Source organism: Galeopterus variegatus, unplaced genomic scaffold (assembly GCF_000696425.1).
Source record: "Galeopterus variegatus unplaced genomic scaffold, G_variegatus-3.0.2 Scaffold21249, whole genome shotgun sequence".
In the NCBI taxonomy this organism is placed as follows: Eukaryota; Metazoa; Chordata; class Mammalia; order Dermoptera; family Cynocephalidae; genus Galeopterus; species Galeopterus variegatus.
In genome coordinates this window covers 1-12486 of record NW_007747360.1, presented here as the reverse complement: position 1 = coordinate 12486, position 12486 = coordinate 1, and the positions used below count along the sequence as shown (strand labels likewise).

The 12486-nt window shown below is 50.7% G+C and overlaps 2 protein-coding genes across 2 annotated transcripts; one reads left to right on the top strand and one right to left on the bottom strand.

The window, feature by feature from the left end:
* Nucleotides 1-145: 145 nt before the first annotated feature.
* On the top strand, nucleotides 146-3419 carry LOC103583285 (DNA dC->dU-editing enzyme APOBEC-3G-like; the record flags this gene model as incomplete). The annotated part of the gene is made up of 4 exons (XM_008564646.1): nucleotides 146-299; nucleotides 2258-2528; nucleotides 2971-3086; nucleotides 3372-3419. Coding segments are annotated over 4 exons (589 nt in total), but the record flags the coding sequence as incomplete, so codon positions are not given.
* Nucleotides 3420-6928: 3509 nt separating this feature from the next.
* LOC103583284 (DNA dC->dU-editing enzyme APOBEC-3G-like) lies at nucleotides 6929-8662 on the bottom strand. Its single transcript, XM_008564645.1, has 4 exons — nucleotides 8555-8662; nucleotides 7824-8106; nucleotides 7265-7380; nucleotides 6929-6976 (listed from the first exon to the last, which is right to left on the bottom strand). Exons 1-4 carry the CDS (start codon nucleotides 8660-8662, stop codon nucleotides 6929-6931), a joined length of 555 nt encoding a protein of 184 aa, XP_008562867.1.
* Between the last annotated feature and the right edge of the window lie 3824 nt (nucleotides 8663-12486).

Here is a 12486-nt window from a genome sequence, read left to right as displayed (position 1 = left end):
GGGGAGGAGCGTGGGGAGCAGGGGAGGAGTGTGGGGAGCAGGGGAGGAGCGTGGGGAGCAGGGGGGAGCATGGGGAGCAGGGAGGAGTGTGGGGTGGTCCTGTAAGGAATCTCTGTCTTTGAATTTCTCCCACTGTTTTCCACAGAGACTTGATGAATCCAGGAACATTCATCAACAACTTTATAAACAACACTTCAGTTGTCGGGCGGCGCCGGACCTACCTGTGCTATGAGGTGGACTTCTTTGACAGTAATTCCTGGATCATACTGGTGAAGCGCAAGGGCTTCCTGCACAGCCAGGTGACCTTCCCAGCCCAACCACAACCAGGCAGGGCCCTCCCCAGTCCAGGCACAGTCTCACGTAGAGGCCCTCAGTGGCACGTGTGGTGTCCCATAGTCCCTGTCACCTCTGGTCCCTGCAGATGCTGATGCTCTGCACTGGATTCAGGTGAACACACGGGCTCATGCTTGGTGGCTTCAAGCCCACATCAGAAACTGGTCACATGTTCCAGGGCCTGGTCCCCCTAGCCTCATGTCACTCCTGAGTCCAGGGCTCAGCCACTCACCTCCTGTTGTGCCCCCGAGGAGGGGTCAGGGGCAGAAGGAAAAGGTGTCTGCACAAGGACCGGGGGGTGTCAGGTGTGCCCAAAGCCAAGGAGGTTCCTGGGGACCCTGCCCAGGACTCTCCTCCTGAAAAGGACTCTCACAGAGAACGTCTTTAGAACAAGTCAAGTCGCGCACTTACAGTCTACCTGACATCACAGGGCAGGTGCCCCAGCATCTGCTCATGGGCGTATTCCTGGTGAAGCAAGACAGAGGCAGGAGAAGAGGCAGGTTAGGCCGTCCTGAGATTCTGTCCTGGCTGGGGTGGAGCCCACAGGAAAGTCGGAGAACGGGCGCCTTATCAGGATGTCAGGGATTTCCAGGTTTCTGGGGAGGAGCAGGAACTGGCCGGGCTAAGGGGACCCCTAGCCCTAGGGACCTTCTTCCCCAGCCCTGCCCAGGACAGGCTCTGGCAGGAGAGGCCGAGTTCTGCCGGGCTCTGGTCCAGGGTGTGGGGCTGCTAAGGATATTAGGAGGAAATTTGGGCCTGGCAGGACCCACCCACTGTCTGGATGTCCTTTCAAGGGCACCAGTCCCCATAACTGCCTGACCTGCTGGACCTCACCAAAGACATCCCACAGCCCCTCTCGGCACAAACTGTGTCCTCCATCACACTCTGCTTTTCTCTCTGTCCTGGTGTCCTGGGCCTGATCTCTCCTGTCACTCTCCCCATGTCCTCTCTGCCCTGGTGTCCTGGGCTTGACCTATCCTTGACATTCTCTCGCCATTATCTCTGCACTGTTGTCAGGACCTCATGGGTCCCCATCAACTTCTGCTGTCTTTTCAGCACTGGTGTTCTCTGCTTGTTCCCTGTTCCTAGTGGAAAATCCTTCACTCTGCACTTTGAGTAAATCTCCACACCTGTAGGAGCCACAACAATGACAATCATCCTCTGACCCAGGCACCTTCACTTGGTGGGGGACTTGCCAGGGTCCTTACTGCTCATTCTGCCCTGTATGCGGAGCCTTTTAGCCAGAGTCTATATCACCCTGGGGTCAACTCAGAGTGAAGCACAAGGTAGAAGCTTCTAGAACTACTGGTACACAGTGAGGATGGGTGGTAGGGGTATAGCTGGGTCGGGGGGTAAATGCCCCTATCAAGGAGCACACCCAGGTCACTGGCATCAGTCCCCCGACCTTGGGCTCCGCTGGCCTCCCCGTCCCTCCTCCAGCTCGTCAGCTCCTCCCTACAGAAACCGCCTGGGTGAGGGTCCCAAAGGTATTTATATCTAGAGCAAAATTAGAGGAGGCTCCAGAAAATCAGTAATCAAAGAAATCATGTTAGAAAGCAGTATTTAAGAAATCTGATTTAATGCAAAAATCCCACGAAGAACAAAACATGAGCATTTTAAATGAAGACACACGTAACAGTGCTGCGTGGAGTACATGGGAGCCGAGGCTGAGTCAAAAGCCATTACTCCCGATCTACCAGCATTTAAATGGTTGATATTTTGTTTATCTTGGAGTTTCGGCATTAATTTTGAAATGTTAAATATTGCACAGAATACCATTCGTCTTGATCGCCGCATGCGGTGCCCTCTAAATTTGCGCTGGAGGCCAGTGCCTCGCCAGCCTGCGCCTGCTCCTGCCCTCCCTCCCTGTCCCCAACAAATGAATTCACGCTTCTCTTTCTCTTTCTCACAGGGTGGTTGTGAGCCCAGGCTACGCCGCCATGCAGAGCTGTGCTTCCTGGACCTGCTGAATTCCTGGCAGCTGGACCCCACCCTGCACTATAGGGTCACCTGGTTCATCTCCTGGAGCCCCTGCTGCAACTGTGCCCAGGAATTGGCTGCATTTCTGGGTTGTAACAGCCACGTGCAGCTGCGCATCTTCGCTGCCCGCATCTATGATCGGCTCCCAGGATACGAGCAGGGGCTGCGCACACTGCAGGGGGCTGGGGCGCAGATCGGCATCATGAACTTCGAGGGTCAGAGTGGAACCCTTGAGGTGGACAGGGGTGGTGGGTAGAGACAGGACCCTGGGAAGTGGCTGGAAATGGGTGCAGAGGATTAGCAGCCCTGGTGGAGAAGCCTTTGTTTGCTGCCTGCAGAGGCCGTGGCTAGATCTGGAACCACACTTGGGGCTCTATTGGAAGAGACAGTCCAGGCCAGGACATGGGGTCCCGGGGAGGGAGGGAAGGTGTTTGGAAGTGAAAGAAGGACTTGGGGGCTTCCGGTAAGAGAAGAAGTAGGATGGCTCAGCTTCCAATGGGAAGAAAGAGTTTGCTGAGGAAGCCAAGTCCCTAGGGAGGGAAATAGAAAGCAGTGGACTGAAATTATGATGTGCAAGTCTGTCCCCAAGAGTCATAGACCCTGTTTTCTCTCCCTCCCCACAGCTGGAGGCTGACTCTCTCCTCTGTCCGGTTTCAGGGTTTAGGCACTGCTGGGACACCTTTGTGGACCACCAGGGGAGGCCCTTTCAGCCCTGGCATGGGCTGGATGAACACAGTCAAGCCCTGTGGAGGAGGCTGCGGGACATTCTCCAGGTGAGGGCGTCCTGCTCTGGCTGGTCCCCGTCTGCCCTGCCCTCTCCTCCCCTTCTCTCCAGGGGCCTTTCCTTCCCCTGTGCTCAGAGCCTCCTCTGGGTCACCTGCTCCCTCCAGGGGCGTCCAGCTCCATCCCTCTTTTTCCCTCTCACTAAGTCCCTGAGCTCTCTCACCTCCTGTGTCCCTCCTTCCTCCACCTGTCATCGTGACTGTCCCCACACCTCTTTGTTCTCCTTTCCAGCTGCCTCACTCCCTGCTCCTTTCACTTTTGCCATTTCTTCCTAGAGTCAGGAAAACCGAAGGAGGGACTGCAGCACATCTCAGGAAGGCTGAGACCTCTGCTGAGCAGCTCAGCGAAGCCCCCTCTTTCAAGAAATATAAACAGGCCTCTCGCCAGCGTCTCCAGATGATCAACAGAGACCAGCAAAGGCAACGAGCTCATAAGAAGCAGATTGTTTTTTAAAATGAGAATTGAACTGCTTTTAATTAGAAATGTATCTTATGTTTCAAGACAACAGGAAGATTTTGTTCAATACTGTCAGAATGGCTTGCATTTTATGAATGAAATAATTATTTTATTAGTTTTAAATCTACACCTATAATGAAATTTTAAGATCTTCCAGAAATTTTCTTCTTTGGCGGCTGGCTGTTGTCAGGATTGAACCCTGGACCTTAGTGTCCCCCACACCATGCTCTAACCAACTGAGCCAACCGTCTGGCACCCAGAATTTTTTTGCTCTATAAATGTGTCATAAATTTCAAATAGTTAAACACTTGCAAATGTGTGAATGTCTTTTCTTCTTGAGTGCGTATTCACTAATTCTCTCAGTTTGAGTAATAATTAGCTAGACCTACGGGACATGAGCTTAGAATTCAAAGGCCCACAGTCATTGACAACATCTCACATCTTTAACCAGCGCTGTTTGGAAGTGACAGGCTGTGTCATGAAAGCATAGTAGGAAGCGAGTGTCACAGCTGGTAGGAAGCAGAAACCCTCTGTCCCAGTCATTGCTGACATGCCCCTTCCACTCCCCAAAGGGTCCTGGTCTACAGGAAAAATGCTGCACTGGCCCTACATCCAAGGCAAGGCGTGGGACTGGAAATGATCAGCCATGTGAATGTACTTACCAAGGAAAAGCCATCCCCAGAAACGCGGCGTCAGGGAGGACATAGACCAGGAAGGAGGCTGGGGGAACAGGCCCCCGGGACATCAGGCCAGGACAGTGCACAGAGGGAACTCAGGGATCTATGACTGCACAGTGTGTCCTTAGAGGTAAGTACAGACACCTGCCAGCCTCTTGGGCCACCTTCTTGACCAGGGGACAACACTTACTTAAGCCCCAGTGTCCTCGACTGGAATTTGGAAATAATCATAGTTGCTCACCTGGTGGGATGGGGTGAGGGTCAAACAAGATTCTAGCTGCCGTGCTCTCAGACGACAGCACGGTGATGCCACCAGTCGCGTGACACCGAACATGTATCTTCTTGGGTGACAAGAAGTCTGAAGCTAGGGGAGCACCGTTCGGCTCATTTGCTCCCTTGGTGATGTCCGTCCCACGGTGGGATGTGCTTTGTTTCTGGCTTCCGGCTCCACCAGCCCCAGAGAACTGGCTTTGTCCTCAAGCCGCAGCCCACTCCCCAGGAGGCCCCAGCTCCTGTTCCACACAGACACACGGACAGTCCTCTCCTGGGTGTCCAGTGGCATTGACGACGAACCTCTCCCTCCAGGCCCCAGGATGGCCTTTCCTGCAGCCTTTGGCTGGTATCGGGTCACGCCCCAGCCCCAAACCCGGTTTTCAACAGAAATGGGGTCACTGGGATTTGCTTCCTGCCACCACCCCCTTACATCTCCGATGGGATCCAACTAAGACTGTGGCTCCTCACGCCCCTTGGATTCATCTTTGGTTCTTTCAAGGCCACCAGGCTCAGCAGCGAGCAGCTGGAGGCTGACCAGCACCGAGTCCCTCAGAGCACACCAGGCTCTGTCCCTGGCATGGGCAGGGACCTGAGCCTCGTAGGGCAGGGGTGGCCGCACACATGGACTCTCCCTCAGAAGGGGAGCGTGTGTGGCAGGCACTTGGTGGCCAACAACGTCTGCCGCAGCAGGGCACGGTGCCGGCCACGCTCTGCAGGCTTCCATCTCTCCTCACGCCTGTCCCTACTGCGGCCCCTTAACTTGTCCCTGCCACCCAGATTGGCCTCATTCCCTGTCCCTCAGAGAGGTTGAGCCAAAGACCTTTAATTCTATTGTCACCACTCTGCCTTTATGTCCCTTCAGCTGGTGGATAGTCAGTCCAGTCTCCTATACTCTGCAGCACAAACAGGGTGTAGAAATGAAACCACCAATGGACACTGTACATTGGGGCTTTCCTGTCAGCCGCCCTTGACCGTGGATGGCTGCACTACCTCACTAAATGCATGTCTGGGCTCTGAGGCCTGGGGTTCGCTCGAACTCTTTCTTCCTCCCTGGGATGAGAGCCAATGCCTGGGGGTGAGCAGCCGTCTCTCCAGGACCCACCAGGTGGCTGGCAGGGGAGCCAGGCCTGAGCAGCCGGGCAGGGCTGGGGCCTGGCAGCATCTCCGGGCAGCTGAGCCAGCAGCAATGTGCCTGCTCTCAAGCCCCCCGGGGCATCTCTGGGTCCTGGCGGCCACAGACCCCTGCCAGCCCCCTCTCTTCCCACCCTCCTGCCCTTGAGGTGCCTTCTTGCCCCTTGTCCCTGATAAGTGCCCCACGAGCCGGCCTGGCCCTCCCTCCCACAGTCCCCTCCTCTCGCCTCCTTCTCCCTCCGTCTTCTCTCCACGTCCCTTCACATCTATCAGTTCTTCCCTTTCGGCTTCTGGAGCCTTCCTGACTTCCTCCCTGTCTCTCCACCTCTGCCGTCACCTCCAGCGTTGCAGACAGAATAATTCCTCCCCCAGCCCCTAATGGTCATTGTCAAGTTGTGGCTCAGTTTTCACCCCTGAGATGTGAGCACAAGTCTGGGGCAGACAGGCCTAGGGCAGCCTTCCCTCTGGGAAAGTCCTGGCTGGGCACAGGGTGACAGCTGCCAGCGGCTGGGCTCAGGGTGCTGCAGCTTGTGGAGATGAAGGCCAGAGAGAGACCAGGTGCCCCAAGGGCTCATGCTGCGTGGGCCACTGTCCAGGGGCAGAGCTCACCCTCCCTGTGGGAAAGCCCCCCCACCCCCGGCTCTCTCTCTAGGGAAGTGGAATGTGGAAGGTGTGGGGACTGCAGGACCCCTGGTCGCCCCACAAGGACACATCTGTACTTCTTTCCAGTGGTGACACTAGCTTCTTTCTCTGCTCTCAGTGCACGGTCTGTCACTTCCAATCAGGGCTGGCTGGCGGTGTGAGACGTTGTCACTCAGTGCAGGTGTGTGACTTCTGGGTCCTCTCCTGCAGGTTTATCTTTTACTCAAACCAGTTGGATTAGTATGACCCATGCCCCACATTGAGGTGCACTGCAAAAATGAAAGGCATTTGGAGGTTTGTGAATCTTTATTTACCTATTTGGAATTCATGGTACATGTATAGAGCAAAAAACATTCTGGAAGACTTTAAAAATTGTATTATATTGGTCTAGATTTGAAACCAATTAAAATAATTATTTCATTAATAAATTGAAAACCATTGTGATGGTATTGAGCGTAATCTTACTACTGTATACTCGAAAGATTAAATAAATTTTTAATTACAGATAATTCCATTGTAATTTTTTACAAAAACACTAATTTCTCATGACCTCATTGCCTTTGCTGGTCTCTGTGAGCACCTGCAGATGCTGGCGAGAGGCCTGTTAACATTTCTTGAAAGAGGGGGCTTCACTGCGCTGCTCAGCAGAGGTCTCAGCCTTCCTGAGAGGTGCTGCAGTCCCTCCTTCGGTTTTCCTGACTCTAGGAAGAAATGGCAAAAGTGAATGGAGCAGGGACTGAGGCAGCTGGAAGGAAGAACAGACAATAGGTCTGGGGACAGTCATGATGACAGGGGGAGGAAGGAGGGACACAGGAGGTGAGAGAGCTCAGGGACTTAGTGAGAGGGAAAGAGAGGGATGGAGCTGGACGCCCCTGGAGGGAGCAGGTGACCCAGTGGAGGCTCTGAGCACAGGGGAAGGAAAGGCCCCTGGAGAGAAGGGGAGGAGAGGGCAGGGCAGACGGGGACCAGCCAGAGCAGGACGCCCTCACCTGGAGAATGACCCGCAGCCTCCTCCACAGGGCTTGACTGTGTTCATTCAGCCCATGCCAGGGCTGAAAGGGCCTTCCCTGGTGGTCCACAAAGGTGTCCCAGCACTGCCTAAACCCTGAAACCGGACAGAGGAGAGAGTCAGCCTCCAGCTGTGGGGAGGGAGAGAAAACAGGGTCTATGACTCTTGGGGACAGCCTTGCACATCATAACTTCAGTCCACTGCTTTCTATTTCCCTCCCTAGGGACTTGGCTTCCTCAGCAAACTCTTTCTTCCCATTGGAAACTGAGCCAGCCCAGTTCTCCTTCTTTCTGGAAGGCCCCAAGTCCTTCTTCCACTTCCAAACACCCTTGCTCCCTCCCCGGGACCCCATGTCCTGGCCTGGACTGTCTCTTCCAATAGAGCCCCAAGTGTGGTCCCAGATCTAGCCACGGCCTCTGCAGGCAGCAAACAAAGGCTTCTCCACCAGGGCTGGTAATCCTCTGCTCCCTTTTCCAGCAACTTCCCAGAGTCCTGTCTCTACCCAGCACCACCGTCCACCCCAAGGGTTCCACTCTGACCCTTGAAGTTCATGATGCTGATCTGCGCCCCAGCCCCCTGCAGTGTGCGCAGCCCCTGCTCATATCCTGGGAACCGATCATGGATGCGGGCAGCGAAGATGCGCAGGTGCACGTGGCTGTTCCAACCCAGAAATGCAGCCACTTCCTGGGCACAGTTGCAGCAGGGACTCCAGGAGATGAACCAGGTGACCCTATAGCGCAGGGCAGGGTACAGCTGCCAGGAATTCAGCAGGTCCAGGAAGCACAGCTCTGCATGGCGGCGTAGCCTGGGCTCACAACCACCCTGTGAGAAAGAGAAAGAGAAGCGTGAGGTCATTTGTTGGGGACAGGGAGGGAGGGCAGGAACAGGCGCAGGCTGGCGAGGCACTGGCCTCCAGCACAAAATTAGAGGGCACCATACGTGGCAGTCAAGATGAATGGTTTTCTGTGCAATAGTTAACATTTCAAAATTAATATATTATCCACGATTAACAAAACGTCCGTCTTAAATAAGTTAAATGCAGGTAGATCAGGGGTAATGGCTTTTGACTCAGCCTCGGCTCCCATGTACTCCACGCAGCACTGTTACACAATCTGTCTTCATTTAAAATGTTTGTATTTCATTCATCATGGAGTTTTTGCATTAAATTTGATTTTTAAAATAGTGTTTTCACACATGGTTTCTTTGATTACTGATTTTCTGGAGCTCCCTCTAATTTTGCTCCAGATGTAAGTGCCTTTGGGACCCTCACCAAGTCCAGCTCTGCAGGGAGGAGCTGACGAGCTGGAGAAGGGACGGGGAGGCCAGCTGAGCCCAAGGTCGGGGGACTGATGCCAATGACCTGGGTGTGCTCCTTCATGGGGGGATTTACCACCCTACCCAGCTATTCCCCTACCACTCATCCTCTCTTGTGTACCGGTAATTCTAGAAGCTTCTATGCTACCCTGTGTTCACCTTGAACTTAGCCCCAGGGTGGTACAGGCTTTGGTCAAAAGGGTTCCCTATGCAGAAAAAAATGGGGACAAGGGGGCCTATGAGGTCTCACCTCAAGAGTAGACGTCCCTGGATCATGAGATGATTGTTATTGGCGTGGCTCTTAGAATTATGGAGTTTTGCCCAAACTGCAGACTGAAAGATCTTCCACTAGGGACTGATAACTAATAAATACAAGGACATCAGTGCAGAGAGGGCATGGGGAGAGTGACAGGGACAGGTCAGGCCCAAGACACCAGTGAAGAGAGAAAAGCAGAGTGTGATGGAGGACACACTTTGTGCCGAGAGGGGGCTGTGGGATGTCTTTGGTGAGGTCCAGCAGGTCAGGCAGTTATGGTAACTGATGCCCTTGAAATCCAGACAGTAGGTGGGTCCTGCCAGGCCCACATTTCCTCCTAAAATCCTGAGCAGCCCCACACCCTGGACCAGAGCCCGGCAGAACTTGGCCTCTCCCAAGAGGGCTGGGGAAGAAGGTCCCTTGGGCTCAGGGGTCCCTTGGCCTGACCAGTCTCTGCTTCTTCTCAAATGCCTGTGGCCCTGGACATCCTGACATGGTGCCTGTTTTCTGGCTGGCCTGTGGGCTCTACCCAGGCCAGGACAGATCTCAGGACACCCTCTCCTGCCTCTGTCTCACTTCTGCCAGGAATAAGCCCATGAGCAGGTGCTGGGGCACCTGCCCTGTGATGTCACATAGGTCCTAATGCTCAAGTTCACCCATTCTAAAGATGTTCTTGAGTTTCTGCTGTCCAGAAGCAACAATCCCTTCAGGATCCAAGCCAGACATCAGGGTGAAATGAGTGAACCATGATACCCCCAGCCACAATGACAAAACACCAAAGGAAAGAAACCAGAAATATGAAAAATCAAGAAAGTACATCACCACCAAAGGAAATTAATAACTTACAAGTGCTAGATCCTATAGAACAGGAAGTCTTTGAAATGACAGACAAGGAATTTAGAGTAACTATTCTAAGGAAACTAAATGAGATAGAAGAAAACTCAGTGAAACAACACAATGAGATGAGAAAAAACATACAGGATCTGAAAGAAGAAATGTACAAAGAAATCAATGCCTTGAAAAAGAATGTAGCTGAGCTTGTGGAGCTGAAGGATTCATTCAATGAAATAAAAAATACAGTAGAGTTTAACCAGCAGACTTGAACAAGAAGAAGAAAGAATTTCTGATCTCAAAGACAGGTTGTTTGAATTATCACAGGCAGAAAAGAAAAAAGAATCAAAAAAATTGAAGAAAATTTAAGAGAGACAACTGACAACCTTAAGCGCTCAAATATCTGAATCATAGGTATTCCAGAAGGGGAGGAAAAAGGAAATGGCATTGAAAACATACTCAATGAGATAATAGCAGAAAACTTCCCAGGTATAGGGAAAGTCACAGATCCCCAGATTCAGGAAGCACAAAGATCACCAAACACATTCAACCCAAAAAGGTCCTCTCCAAGACATGTGATAATCAAACTGACAAAAATCAAAGACAAAGAGAGAATCTTAAAAGTTGCAAGAGAGAAGCGGCAAGTCACCTATAAGGGAGCCCCAATCAGACTAACATCAGACTTTTCATCAGAAACTCTAAAAGCCAGAAAACAAGGGGATGATATATTCAAAACACTATAGGACAAAAATTGCCAGCCAAGAATACTTTACCCAGCAAGGCTGTCCTTCCAAAATGAAGGACAAATAGTATATTTCTCAGACAAACAAAAACTGTGGGACTTCACTACCACATGACCAGCCCTACAAGAAATTCTCAAGGAAGTACTGGGTCTGATACCACAAAAACAACCATCACTACCATGAAAACACAAGAAAGAAGAATACCTACCAGCAAAACAAAAAATGCTAACAAAAGAGAGAAAAATAGTTTATCTATCATCCCAAGAAACCAACATATACAGAAGACAAACAGAACATTTGAAAGAAAGGAACAAAAGATACTTAAGACATCTAAACAAAAATCAGTATAATGCTAGGAGTAAATCAACACCTTTCAATAATAACTCTGAATGTAAAGGGACTAAATTCCCCATTCAAAAGACACAGACTGACTGACTGGATTAAAAAGGTGGTCCCAACAATACGTTGTCTCCAAGAGACTCACTTGACCTGTAAAGACTCACATAGACTAAGAGTGAAAGGATGGAAAAAGATATACCATGCAAGCAGAAATGAAAAACAAGCTGGAGTAGCTATTCTTACATCAGATAAAATAAACTTTAAAGCAAAATCCATATAAAGAGATAAAGAAGGCCAATATGTAATGATAAAAGGATCTATCCATCAAAAAGATATAACAATCATAAATACGTACACGCCCAGTGTCAGAGCGGCCAGATTTACAAAGCAAACACTATTAGATCTAAAGAAAGAAATAGACACTAACACCATAATAGTGGGTGACCTGAACACCCCACCCTCATCATTGGACAGATGATCTAGGCAAAAAATCAACAGAGAAACACAAGATCTAAACAACACTTTAGACCAACTGGACTTGGCAGATATCTACAGAACATTCCATCCAACAACCTCAGAATATTCATTCTTCTCATCAGCACATGGAACATTCTCCAGGATATATCACATGTTAGGTCACAAGGCAAGTCTTAAAAAATTCAAGAAAATTGGAATTATTCCATATATTTTTTCTGATCACAATGGGTTAAAATTAGAAATCAATAATAAATGAAACTCTGAAAACTATACAAACTCATGGAAATTAAACAACATTCTATTTAATGACGTGTGGGTCCAAGAAGAAATTAAACAGAAAATCAAAAAATTTCTTGAGGCTGCTGGAGCTCAGGGGAAGACGAGGAGAGAACTACAGAGTTCATGAAGGCAGGAGAAACCACGATGAGAGAAAGAAAAAGCTTCTCTGAGCATTTTGGGCTGTGGCTGCTTTAAGGCTCGAGCTGATGGGCTCATGGAGCAGGAGCTGGCAGAAGCTGAAGCTGTGCCCTTCAGATGGGGTTACTTGGAGGTGGCTCCCAGGACAGCACGACCACTAATAGGGTTCCTGTGGATCCACGCAGGAGCGAGGAGCCAGAACAACTAAAAAAAGGGAGCTGTTAAGAGGGCCGGTGAGTCATTGCAAGGGACCAGAGCACGGCCTGTCCCATGGGAAGTGTTTGGAGCATGGGTGGGGGAGACGTGCCCACTGGGGGAACACTGGGACACAGCAAGGACAGCTGATCTGCCCCTCAATCAGCACAGGACCACTCAGAGGAGACTGCTCAGGAATATAGAATTGCATGGGGTGCAGATTGATGAAAAAAACTCAGGCCCTGATCAAAGATTCTACAGAACACAGACCCACCTGGTCTCTGGAGAGCCGGAAGTACCTATAAGGTCAACCATTAAACTCTGAGCTGCACAAAAAGCCTTCCCTAGATGGCGCAGTCCATGCCATGGTGGGGTCTTGAAAAGAATAGCTTGGGCTGCCCTTTCCGAGTTGGCAAGNTCAATGCCTTGAAAAAGAATGTAGCTGAGCTTGTGGAGCTGAAGGATTCATTCAACAAAATGAAAAATACAACAGAGGGTTTAATCAGCAGACTTGCACAAGCAGAAGAGAGAATTTCTGACCTCGAAGACAGGCTGTTTGAATTATCACTGGCAGACCAGAAAAAAGAAAAAAGAATCAAAAAAATTGAAGAAAATTTAAGAGAGACAACT